Source organism: Ornithodoros turicata, chromosome 5, assembly GCF_037126465.1.
Source record: "Ornithodoros turicata isolate Travis chromosome 5, ASM3712646v1, whole genome shotgun sequence".
NCBI lineage: Eukaryota > Metazoa > Arthropoda > Arachnida > Ixodida > Argasidae > Ornithodoros > Ornithodoros turicata.
In genome coordinates, this window is record NC_088205.1 from 81,103,832 (window position 1) to 81,117,639 (window position 13,808).

General features: G+C 47.6%; 1 protein-coding gene across 5 annotated transcripts in view; it reads right to left on the reverse strand.

The window, feature by feature from the left end:
- LOC135394969 (glutamate receptor 1-like) overlaps positions 1 to 13,808 on the reverse strand; it is a 101,960-nt gene that overhangs the window by 37,970 nt on the left and 50,182 nt on the right. For all 5 annotated transcript variants that reach the window (XM_064626099.1, XM_064626095.1, XM_064626096.1 and 2 more), the window contains one exon: positions 10,166 to 10,414. In XM_064626099.1, the coding sequence (XP_064482169.1) occupies positions 10,166 to 10,414 (249 nt within the window). The remainder of the gene's footprint in view (positions 1 to 10,165; positions 10,415 to 13,808) is intronic.

Sequence of the window (13,808 nt, forward strand, 5' to 3'; positions counted from 1 at the left end):
GCACACGTAAGGAGAGGGCGTGAGGAAAGAAGGGACTGTCTTGGAACGATACCTAGAAAATTCTAAACAAAACACACACACACACACACACAAAAAAAAAAAAGAACGATGAACGCAGAACATGGTTTTGTTGGGCGTCGAATTTGAGTTTCCTCGTCACGTCTTAAAGGGTGGGCTGTGTTATCTTGGGGATGTTTCTTTGAAGAATTGTTCTGGGAATGTGTCAGTCAAGCCGCATCGCCCTCCGTATGATGATGTAGCCACCTTGAAGGCAGTGTTTTGGTTACCATGAACGAATTACACAATGAAATGAGGAAAACAACATTTCCTCGAGTTTGAACGCTCCTAATAGGAGACTGGAGTGAAGAAAGTGAACAAAACAGGCGACCCGATCATCTGTGGACTAAGTATTAAGTCAAGGAGATCTTCTGGGATATCAACAGTGGCGTATCAGGCACCTCTGTGTGTGAGACATTTTACATGATTGAGACAACATACAGGCAAGAATTTCCGGAGAGGAACATTGTAGCCTAATTAACTTTCTTACTTCTACTTCTACTTTCGGGGGGTCAGGTATCTACAGGGTGGTTATTTTTATCCTTTACAGAAATTTTATTAAAAAAAGCTATGAGAGCATCACAGATGTCGTTTTCGCAATTGAGTTATATGACCACGCGGATATGCTCTCGAAGAAAATATGCAACTACGAAATAACTAATTACACCTAAAATTAGTTAACTCTTTAATTAGGTTTACTTCGTGTAAAATCGAGATAGCATAATGAAAGACTATATCCTCGTTGAAAGCCATTACACGTCTAACAAATCCTAAAACACGCACGTGCGTTAAAATATCCATCCCCGAATTTTGATATGCAAATGAGGCGAAACCGAAACCGCGGGGACCGTGACCAATGAGCACAGCGCTCATTGGACGTCAGAGGGCCACGTGATTTGGAGCGATGGAGACGATTGGAGTAGGTGCCGATCTGCTGGCCAGACAAACCGCTTTCAGACCCAGATAAGCCTCAGTCGGCGTAGATGATGTGCTCTTGAGGTGCGCGGTGTCGGTTTCGGCTCATTTGCATACCGAAATTCAGCGACGGATATTTCACGACACGCGCTCTCTTCTGGATTTTTAGAAGCTAGAATGGCTTTCAATGAGGATTGTATCCAATCCAATTTCCAGGAGGAGTCGATCCTCCATCGCCTACGCCTCGATGTTGCCCTGACACCGCTGCTCCTCTCTAAGATGGATAGACGGACGTACGCGATGTGTCCCTGCAGTGCTGCAGTCGCCGACATATGCCCTCTTTTGTTGCACTGCAAGCGGCACGCCGGCCCCCGAACCGTTCTCGCCTCAAGTCTCACTTCCCTAGGCCACAGGGAACTTTCCCTGGCGACGCTGCTGGGACCTGTCCGGCACTCCAGACAGTGGGCAGTGACGCGAGCCCTCCTGCGCTACCTGAAGGACACTGGGCTGCTATAGAGTCACTAAATAAGCTACGCTTCAGAGTAGTGACACTGTGCCGCCATGTTGTTTCGGATGACCTCCAGCGCCATCCATTTAGCGCTCTTCGAAGTGTCGTCTTCTTCCACTGCTGAACTTCACCTTCATCTATTTCTGCCAAAATAGAGGTGGGGCTGGAGGTCATCCGAAACAACATGGCGGCTCAGTGTCGCTACTCTGAAGCGTAGCTTATTTAGTGACTCTAGGCTGCTAAGCAGCCTTTGAGCCACCCCATTGTCCTCGCGCCACTTTTGCTTCTTTTTTCTCTTTTGGGAATAGCAATTCGGCCTTGGCCTGTCTCACCTTTCCCCCTTTCCTTTTTTCTTCTTCTTTAATAAACATATCCCCCCCCCCATTTCCAATGTCATCTAATCCAATCCAGTCCAATCCAATCCAGGATTGTCTCCCGCTCTGTTATTCGCTCCGAGATCGAACAGTGTCGGCGCGCTGCGGAGAACGAAAGAACTACTGCAGTGTGGACGCGTCGTCTGCTTTTACACGTTTATTCTGCGTTCAGTGCAGTAGGTGGAGCACTGGGTAAGCGAACACTATCGTATCATCGCGGCACAAGAAGAACCAACAACTCCGGATATCGACCCACGTCTTATCCACACCAGAATGGTGACAGTGTCGCCCCCTGTAGGTCGATCTCGCAGCGAGCCCGGAATTTCCTAATTAATGAAGAGCTAATTAATATATTTTAGGTAATTAGTCCCCTTGTAGTTACATACTCTCTTCCAGAGGATGTCCGCCAGACCGTATAACTCTACTGCAAAAACGACACCTGTGCTGTTGTCATAGCTTTTTTTAAAACAATTATGTAAAGGCCAAAAATAAACACCCTGTATATTTTGCATGTCCGTGACACACATAAATCGCGCTTCCCTTCGCACGAGATTCTTCGGAATTCTTCGGCGACATTTCAACAATATGTATAGCAGCAGTCGGCGCTGCATATTGGCGAATACTTTTTATTGGTTTCTGTCTGCCTCGGTGAATCAGCCGTCAAAGTACCTTTGTCCGATATCGCTGTTCTTGCTCAATATTAATCCGGGGCGTCGCTGATTAGCTACAGTCGTCACGCAACGTAAAGTCACAGATTATCGCAAATTATTTTTTTAAAAAATCGCCGTTCTCAACGCATATGAATACGCTGCAAACAATACTTGCATAAGATTCGATCGCAGTCTCTTCAGCCCTGTTCTCCAAATTGATTAACTGATTGATTTTAATGAAAAATAAAATGGAGATTTCTCTCTCAAATCTCATTCACGCGCCTACCACAATTGCATCAGCTTACACACCTCCTCTCTGTCACGTCAAGATAGGAATTTATGCTCGCAACCACCCATCGCCTTACTCTTCATAATTCCTTCTCGAACCTTTCTCTCTCTTTTTTAAACCTTGTCGTGTCAAAGCACACGCTTATTTAAAGCGTGCCCCGCAAGAACAAACAGTGTCGGCCGTTTCATTAACTGCGACTAATCAATACTTAAAGCGATCAGCCGACGGACGGCGTATCCGTGATCGGGCTCGGCTTAATTGCCCGGGCGGCGCAGCGCCTACAGCCGCAAAACTGGCGTCGATAATTCCGCCGCTGGCTTCTGTTGGGGAGCGATAGCGCAGCCAGCGATCGTTATGGCATACACAAGGGACACTAGGAAGGGCGATGGAGAAAACACACCCCGTTGCTGCGGTTCTTCTTGCTACATGAAGAAGGTGATGATGTTTTTTTCCTGGAGGTTTCTGTATCGAAAGCTCTGGTAAAGCTCCGTTGAGACCGCGCGATGGTTTGCGGTGGTGGTTGTTTGGGAAGGCGATGGTTCGAGAATACAATTGTGTTTCTGCGGAGCGAGATGGGTTGAAGTTTAAGGTTACGTAAAATTTGCGGCCCGCGCAGTCTGACAATAATCATCGGCTTTTCCTCCCAAAATAATTATCACGCCGCGGAGGACGGTATGACATCTTGCGAAAAGAGAGTACGAGACATCGCGCGTGAGAGTACGACAAATCGCGCGACGCGTCGGAAAGCAAAGCATGCTGGGAAGGAGGTCGTCGCAGCTGCTCTCTACGACACATCGTAAGACAACAAAAATGCTCGCATATCTCCGTTCCCGTGGTGGTGGTGGTGAAAGGGGCTTGCCGTTGTCGGCCTCACGTATGTGGGCAACGTCACGACTGACGCCCTGGGGAAATGTGCGTCCTGGGCCGACTTCTAGGGGAACTGTGCCCACATATGTCTGAAAGCGTCTGAGGAAAACCCAGGAAAAACCCCAGGAAAAAAAACACTCCGTTCCCGTCGGCGGGCTGTCGCGCGGGATTTTTGACGCCAAGGACCAATGATGCTGACCCGATCGTGGATGTGGTGCATCCGAGAAAAAAATGCGGACAGAGCGCGTTCAGAATACAACGAGAAAGAGAAACTGATTTCGTCGTGTGGCGTGGTGTGACTGAAGTGGAATTTGAGGCGAATTGTTCACCTTTATTTTAATATACGACACAACGCACACTAAACACTCTTTCCTGCTGTCCTCTTATCCTCAGGTATGCGCTCACCGCTCACAGCAACAGTTACCTCGTCATGCTGATATGAACTCAAGAAAAGAAAGAAGGTTCGGCTAAAAATAATTTTCCAGTTAAAACGTATATTTCGCCCTCCAAGCATCCGTTCGTACATTTTCGTCGCCACGGGTAATGAATTCCCTTATTAATGGCATTAGTGCTTCACTCGCCACCGACCTGAATTCATTAGGGGCGTTATAAATAATTGAAAACCACAGAGTTTGTAATTCCAGCGCAGAGAGACGAATACGTGACGTCAGTGTGACGACACTGTGACGATTCGAAGGCGTTCCAGTGACGCCATTTCTGTTGGGTTTATTATCGATGCCATTTCCACGTGACTTTAACGCTGTCGACGGTTTGCTATACGGTCTCCCCTGCTGCTGAATTCTTCGCGTTCCGCAAAGCCACCGAGCCTGCCAGCATGTTTTTGTCATCATCATCATTTCACCATCATCTTCAGCTACAGTCGTGACGATGCCCACAGCTGCGAGGCCAGCGACAGCAAGCTGTTACCACCACCACCTACGCTTTCCGCAGCTGAGTGTATAGAGGAGGAGGAGATGTGGAAAATGACCCCGATGCGTGATCATCCCAGAGGAATGCCACGCGAGCTGGTGCAGGGTTTCTCGGGCTTGCACCTCCCCGTGGGTGCGAACCGCTGGCGGCTGTCACGTCACAGTACGAATAACTCGAGGAATACGTAGAAGGGGGGGGGGTGGATATGTTTATTATGAAAAAAGAAAGGAAAGGTCAGCAAGACGAAGGTCGGCTTGCTATTCAAAAAAAAAGGAAAATGGGAGAACAAAAGAGAAGGGGAAGAGAAAGAAGAAAAGAAAAGGAAGAACACAAAACTAAAACTAGAAAATCCAACGAACCGGTAAGGAAGTATAAAGGGAAGTGCCTCAGGACGAGTGCTCTGTTCGAAATATCGGCGGCTCTCGTCCTGAGGCACTTCCCTCGAGGAATATGTGGATTTGGAACGAAAGGGTACACAGAGGAGTCGTTCAGAGTTTGGCACTCCTGCTGGGCATAAGTATTGTAATTATGGTCAAGAGTGAAGTTTCCCTTCAAGAACTATCCGCAACATCCCGATGCCATGTCCCCACAGCGTGTCTCGTCGGCATCTTGTGCGAAAACTCTCTTGTTAGCTGATCGTCGCGACCACGTAAACTTGCGCATAAAACTGTGACAATACAGCAACCAGAGTCGTTACACTAATGACGCCTCTACCTCCACCGTGCGACCGGGAAGCCCATAAAAATGTAGTCGAGACGGAGGGACATATTTAGGAACGGCCGCAGCGGCTGAGGAGGCGGTAATGCCCATTTGCTGCAGCTGTTCTAAAGAATGAGGCAATTGAGCGTGCTTGGTGCCATCAACATCTTGCGGGGAGGCGTTAAGCGCCGAGTCCGTACTCGCAAAAGTTCTGGGTCGACGATGAAGCGGAGAAGTTTGCTCGCTGCAGCCTTGCGTGTTCTTTCCAGAAATGTTCTCCCGGAGCACTAGATGACCACATCCACCCACTGTGCCATGGCGTAGCTGCATCTGTTCGGTTGCGCAGTTGGTGCATCGAGCGACGTCTTAAAGCATTACTGGGAGATGCAACGAGTCTTATAAATATGTGGGTCGTTATAGCCGAGATGTTCGAATTGGAGGATGCTGCTGGGAGGGGTGTGAATAATAATAATAATAATGATAATAAGGGACACTCCCATTTTCAGGGACGCTCTAACTCATTTACAATGAACGCTCGTTAGTATGACACCTCATAGTCTGGCATGCTCGCTTGATGACCGATTTTCTTGGGAACCTTTCATCTAAATTGACCTTCGTTAGTACGGCAATCCTTTTATATGACAATGAATGAGATTTTTGTCACAAGTAGGGTCAAACACAGGTATTATCTTCTCGTTATTATGACTTCGTCAGATGATGCTCAGAGTAGTCCCAGGGAGAGGCTACCACGCACCTCAGACATGTTAAAGCAGGGCACAAAGGTTTGGGACGGCACCTGATGTTGTTGACCTGGGGATTACTCATTGCGCTTTTCGGACCGCCGAAGTGCTTAAAAACGCAGTGACCACGGGACGCGGTCAAATTCTGCTGCTGCTGTCCTGTACGCAAGAACAGCCGGAACGATGACAATGCGGACGGAGTTGACAGCCAGAATGAACAAAGGGCTCTGCATACGTTTTAAAGAGAGTCCTTCTTCCCACCGAGAACTGGCTGAATGGGCGCAAAGGGAACTCTCTCTCTGGATGTAGCAAAATCTACCATCACCCCCGTCGCTGTGAAGGCATCACGACATTATAACGTGCGCGAAACTGATGGTGCTATTGTCCATTTAGAAAGCTCGATTACTGACAAGTGTGTGGAAGGAGTCCAAAGTCCTTACATCCAAAGTCTCTTACAATAATTAGGTAGGTAGGTAGGTTCTGCGTAGCGGTCTGTCTCGTCAGCGGACGTGACATTTCATCGAACGCCATTTCGTCGAAAATGGACGTTTCATCGAACGCCGTTTCGTCGAATCGGTGGCCTATACAAAATGTAATGGATTAGCAATACTCATTACAGAGACGTAATGCATTACCGGTAATGCATTACTTCACAGCTCTTTTCTAGCTAGACAGGGGATACTCATCATCACAGCTGTAGCGATATCGTTTCCTATACCGGTTGGTACAGAACGCGGCTACAAAACATAGGAACACGACATCGGTCCGATACTGAGATACTTGGCTCTGAGCCAAGGCAGCACGCGGGCTGATTTCCGCTTCATCGTTGTAACAGGTATCGCTATACAGGAAACAGCAACTTCTTTGTGCACAGCGATATCACCAGAGCGTGTCATGAGGCAAGCGTTTATTATTCGCAACTATGCTGACGAAATGTAAACATGGTGCGGTCTCATCTGCATGCAGCGTAGCGCACCTGAACAAATCTAGTGCTAAAGAACCGTCCGTAGAGAAGCACGGTAGCAATCGAGTAGCTGCTTTAAGCAACTGCGCTATGGCATGCAACTACTTTCCGTCGCCACAAATTTTATAAATGCCTCGAGACATTTCGTCATTATTACGTTGTATCTTTTTCCGCGGTATCTTTTCGCGTCGCAAAGACCGCGCGAAACATTCGCAGAAAAAGGGAGGGAACGACACGCTCACAGCGTTTTTCCATCTCTGATTGCACGAAGAGTTTTAAAAATGCACAAACCTCACTCGCAGGCACGACGCGGAAGAAGAACAAAAAGAAAAAAAAAGAAAGAGAGAGAGAAGACGTAAAAGGGGCCACCGGTAAGATCCCGAAGAAAGGGGAGTAGATACAGTTCTCCCGGCCATGAATAATTAACGTCGGAAGCTCTCTCTCTTTCGATGCCGGGATGAATATTTTAAGACGGCAAAAGAAGACGACAGAAGCACTTTCCTGAGGGAGCCCTCAATACTCTGTCTGGGAGGCTGGCGCACGAACAGCCGTCCATCTATTCAGCGATAGGATACAGTACGAGGCCAATGAAACACGGGAGGAGGCGTTCGTAGCTCAGCCAGAATCCACTTCTTTTTATTTTTTATTTTTTTGCGTCCCACGTTAGTCCTCCCCCCCTCCTCGAAACAAATTGCTGCCCCCCTCCTCTGAGAGGGGATGGGTTCGAACGGTAACCGCATTCATGCGCCGTCTCAGGCACTCTCTAGGTTTTCCAGCAAACTTTCCAGAAGGGTATCGGCACAGTTGCCCGCGAAGTTGGACCAGGTCGCGTACTAACCCTCCTGTCCCCTATCCCTTCCTGCTCGCCCCTCTTCATCTGCCCACATCCGCACACCCTTCGTGGCCACATTGACTCGGTATTAGCACAACGAAGCAGCTGTGGCCCTAAGCGGTGTATAGGATGATGAGAGCGCAAACGACCCTCTGGTGGGCAAAGTTAGTCCCGCGGACTGACCACCGAAGCGTAGCTCATGGGGGAATATGTTTAATGCAAAGTAAGAAAAAAGGGAAGGGAAAGGTTAGCCACGGTGTGGGCTTGCTATTCCCTAATGCTTTCAAGCAAACAAAAGAAAACAGCTAGGATACAGAAAATTATCAAAAAATGCAGAAGAAACAGCTCTTTCACTAGTCGTTGCGCATAGGACGCATCAGAGAATGCGTCGTAGCTCATGATCGTCAATCTAAGTCACTTCTTTCGGTTTCTACATTTCCCATTTTCCGCGTCCACTATAAAGTTAGCTACCATACGACACATTTTAGTCGATACCAGTGGAGAAAGTTGACCAGGTTGACCCAGTGTGCACAGTTACCCTACCGCCATCGTTTCCGAGGAAGTTTGTCACGTTGTTCCACCGGCTTCGCCTAAATGTGCCATACTCCCGGACGACTGCTACGTAGACTTGGGAAGGTAGGTTCTCCTAGCTGGCTGCACGCGCGGGTCTGTGGACGTCACTGCACACGTCATGGAGTCCTGTCGACGATATCAGCAACATCGCCAGGCAACCTTAGCCAGATTGGGCAGCCGACCTTTTGACGCCCCCATGGTTTTTGGCCTCCGACATAACAATTGCCAGCCCTGCAGGCGGGCGTGCAGTATTTTTACAGACATTGCAAAGCTCGTGGACGCACTGTGACTGTGTCTTCACTGCGACAGTCATGTGACGCATGACACGCGACTGCTGTTTGCATTTTCAGACTTATTCGTTAATTATCATTTTATTTTCTTCGCTGCTTATTTAATTGAACTGGAGCAGCCGGCTCTCTTCATGAGCGCAACATTCTCCATTCTGTTTTTTTTTTTTTTCATACAGCAGACGGAACCAGTCGAAGTCCGTCCCAGAAAGCCACGCGACATCCAGACTTTAACGGACATAAATGTACAAGAGCGAAATAACTGACGTCATTTTTCTGAAGTCTCTTCCTCCCTGGAGTGCGATTCGCCCAGAGGGGACAAAGCCATGTACCCGTGTCATTCCCATCTGCGCGTTTGACTTGGGGCAACGAAAAGACAAAAGGGGTCTGTGCCGTTATCACGTTCGCGCAAGCCGCTGCTCTGCCGTCGGCGGCGGCGCAGGAAATTAGGAAGCCGCTTTTCCCCAGCCACTCACCACCGTGGCTGGCGGCTGGAGTTTGGATGCCGCTAACAAAAGTCCATCTTTATCTGAACGAGCTCTACGAAGCCCGCCGTTGCACATTTGACGGTTAAAATGGTGCGCAGTCGGAGTGCGCTGTTATCAAATGTGCTTTGTCGGGCGGCTCATTACGAAGTTTTATTGCGGCTCGTTGCGTCACCTGGTGTTGTTTTCCTGATCAATAAGCAACGGAAAGTTGTTTGCATCATTACTACTACAACTTCCTTTCGTGATATTAATGACGACGTGATGCTAAAGTAAATAGGGTTTAATCTAGTGGTTAATAATGTGTGTTCTGATAACACAATCCATCTCTGTCATCGCGCTATACTTCGTGATTTCGTGACTCAAGCGTTGTTATGTTGTTCAAGTAAGGCCAGCTGTCTAGGTCCTTGTGCGGCAACTTTCCAGTAGCAAGCACCAGCTATGTACTTTGGTTGGTGCTATCGTCTCAGTTACGATAGCATCAGTAGAGATGATAAAATTAATCAGGTCGCAGCTGGCTATATCACCTTCAGGGTCGACTATAGACGACCCTCTGTTTACAAACATGTGACTTCAGGAGCAGACCGGTTCGAGGCTATATATTTTGCTGTGGTGGGCGAGACGCGGGAAAAACGCGTCTGCTGATAGGCTGATAAAGCTGATAGTGCCCAGCAGCATGCTTTGCGCGGTGGCGTTACGTAATCAATGACGTAGGAGCTCAGATCGTCTATAGCCTAGTTAGATAAGAAATAAGATTATTCAAGTGCGCAAGCACGTCATTAACTAGACAGTTAAATTTATAGATAACATATGGGAAAGCCCCCTTGGGTAGGACAACCAAAACATCAATCTCCACGGAGCGCTCGTTGCGTATGCTTCCCTGCGTAACTCCGACGCTTCGCAGAGAAAGCAACCCTCACGGAAGCGTAACACAACGTTCCATTGCTCAAAAGAAGTAGAACATTATGTTTGAAAACTCGGATAATCGTACTCACCGTCGTCCGTGTGATAGAGGTAGATGATAGAAGACCAGTTGTAGTATCGTATCACGTCGAGAATGGCCGGGATGTACTTTGGCTTGAGCGAGATGCCGAAGTGCGATGGCCGTAGAGCGGCCACTTCGGGGAAGGAGGTACTCACGAAGGGCATGTGGAACGTATTGGAGAGGGACACCAGCGTCTCGTAGGAGTTGCCCACGTTGGGAGCCACCAGGGTGATGATGCCGCGGCTCATGTGTTGGCATACTGCGGACAGACAAGGACAGAGTTAACATTCCTTACAGATGGAACAGCAAAATACAGAAGCCGACACTGAAGATTTTTGTTTAAGTTTAATTTGTACAAGCTTTCGCGTGGAGGTCCACGCTTCTTCAGGTACAAAGTGAAGTGGTGACACACATAAGTATATATAGTATAGACATATACAAGACTAAACACACTGCTGTACAAAGAAAGGGAAGAGGAAAGGAGATATGGTGCCACATGTCTGTGTACAATGAATAGCTGGGCAGACGGATAGGTGACCTCTAACCGTTTAAGAACAGTAAAAGGTGTTGTTGTGAACAAAAAGGCTCGCCAACCCGGTTTCGCGGAAGGGGGGTCAGGAGTATGGGAAACGAGTGGCCCAGAATGGACAAAAGGGAAGGTATATTCGTATACGCATATGGAACAGCAAAGGAAGAAAAGAAGGAGAATTTAATCAAATTGAGATAAGAAGAAAAGAAAGAGAGAGAGAGAGAAATAAAGCAAAGTGGACTAGATTGCAAGCCGTGCAGATATGCCAAAAAGGTTACATGAAAGTTATTGTGCAGTGTATTGTATATAATAATATTGTCCCTTGCGCAGAACATGATCAGGAAATGGGGATATACCAAGAAATCGCACTAATGAATACTAGCAGGCAGACGTAACTTTGATGGAATTATAAAGTTCCTCCCTCCTCCTGCCAACCTTTTAAGCACACTTCAGTCAAGCATCCACTGCACCAGATATTTAGCGTCAATGGGTCGCCCTCAAGAGAACGGTGACACGGCGCAGTTGTGCTCTACTCGAGCCCTACGAGGACACGCTTTTGTTATGTTATCCGTGCACAGAAAATCCGCATTGGGTAAAGTATCCGCAGTGCTGACTAAATTTCCCATCCGCATCGGTCCCGCTCGATCAGCATTGTCAACGAAAGCAAATGAGAGGTTTGAACAGATGATGTATAGGGACGTAGGTCCGTATGTGCATGCTGCGTATACGCGAGTTTGTTTGACTTTCACTTATTGTTCTTTTATTAGAGAACTTCGTTTAATTCCTGCGCGTACAAAAGAGGACAGTACACGAATCCCAAATTCAGTAACACATTGTTCGCAGTAATTTTATTTTAAGCATTTATTCCCGCTGTGCGGCAGGCAGTTCAGGACTTTAGTAGGACCTCAGTGTGGTGCAGTGGACATGTAAAAGTACCTCCTATTATAATAAGAAAAAACTGGTTAATGTACGGTAGTAAAAATATTACTTCTGTTACTTTAAAATAAGCTGGAGTTTTAGTCGAAATAACAAAGGAGGCCCCAATGAGAGGAGGTCGAACACGTGTTGCAACGTACAACAAGCCACATCCGGGACACAGCCTACGTATTGGGGAAAAAAATTGAAACAGTAGGGAGGTTTATGGCGCTTTCGGGTGATGCAACTGGTAATCCGAGCGACAGCGCCCAAGGTCCAGTTCGCGCTCTACGCGGGAGTTGCTCTGGGGCAGTCATCACCCGAATTAGTCTGACGTTCTACCGCTCTTCTACAAGGGGCGCTGCGTTAGCTACGCTGTGTGCGTTCGTGAACTTCCGGTAGCTTCGTTGGCGTCGTCGCGCACTTTCGCCTGATTACAAGCTCAGCTTGCGAGAAGCAGGTCACATCATCGTCTTTGTCATTCGCATTATCGGTGTCAATTGAACTTTCATCGCTACTGCTTTCGTAAAGATCCATGCCGTCAATGGTGAACGCAACGATGAAACAGATGACAGGCACAGTCGCAGGAGCAATACATAGCAGACGACACTCGCGAGGCGCATATGTGCGCATGCTCGCCGTCGAGAGTGGAAGAAGCGAGATGAGGAACAATTTTGGCTCGGCCTCTCGCAGCAAGAGCCAAAAAAAACTGCTTTTGGGGCGAGCGAACTGCTCCGTAGTGCATCACCCGAACACGCGGCTCTTGCTCTGCACTCTTTAAAGAAAAAGGTGTACTTTAACTCCTTTTTTTGCCACATATATAACACCCTTTTGGAGAGTGCAATTACGCTCAAAAGGGTGTCTCCTCACTCTGCCGAGGAGTAATATTACTCTCCAGTAGGGAGAAAGGTGTTATGCTACTCCCTTTTTGAGAGTAATTGTACTCTCCAAAAGGGTGTTATATATGTGGCAAAAAAAGGAGTTAAAGTACACCCTTTTTTTAAGAGTGTGACCGCGCCACCAGAATTTACCGCGTGGGTTCGGGGCAGAAAAAAAGTGCCCCAAATACATCACCCGAAATCGCCCTTAGTAGATTTGCAAGTGTTCACGATACCGTTTCCGAAAACGCGATAAGCCAATCGCCTGATTCCTTCGAAGTGGCTGACATCACGTTGCTGATCGTTGATTTCACAACCTTGCTTTATCGTATCATTCCTATAGAGTGCTTTCCATCTACTCAAACTCCCTAATAGTACATTCCCGAGCAGCTGTCTAGCGTACTCTCTCGAGCGTTCCGTAAAACCCCAGTATGGATAAGGTATTAGCCCTACCATAAAGCCATTCGATACCGGCCAGGAATACACAGAGCAGAACACGGAGCGTCTGCGATGCTTCAAAGCAAATTATCTCGAATGATCTCTTCTCCTGTACAAGCCCGCTCTGCTGCTGCAAGTTCGGGAAACAGACACGCTTATTTCTTTTCACCGTATACCGACGCAATCCCTACCTGGTTAGCTGCGGCTGATCGCACTGTTTCTACGTAATGTAATTGCGCGGTTGCTGTTCGCATCACGTTTTGCGATGCCTGTGTCCCTCGGCAAAGAGGGGGAGGGTTAAGATTTGGCTGAGTGCTGCGAACATATTAAGTGCGATGGAAATTGATGTTCTGAGGCTGGAACACAGAAGAAAGGACAAACACACAAAGCCTCAAGTGCCTAAGAAAAATGAGTGAAGAAGAACTTCATTAATGAACTTCATTCATTGTTTGTGTCACTTGAGGCTTTGCCAATGTCCTTGCTTCTGTGTTCCAGCTTCAGAACATCAATTTCCATCGTGTTTAACAGATGCCGCTTGCGTCGCCCCGTCGTATGAATGTGTGTGTGAGTGAGAAAACATGTAAGAGTGAAACTGGAATGAGTGAGTGAATGGGCAGATGACGCAACCTTGGAAGTCATTGGAGAGGCGTGTTATAGCTTAGCTCAATTGGTAGAGCCCTGGGACCGGCAATGTAGAAGATGTGGGTTCGAGCCCTGCAGCTGACTAACCTTTTCAGTGATTTCTTTCTTTCTTCATTCACGTATTAAATGCGTTGATGCGTTGTGGCTGGATTTAACATTTTGTGAGGGAAAAAAAATCTCAATGAAATGAACGCGGGACTAGTGGTACCTTCGAACTGTGTGCGTGTTTTCATTATTGAAGATACCACTCG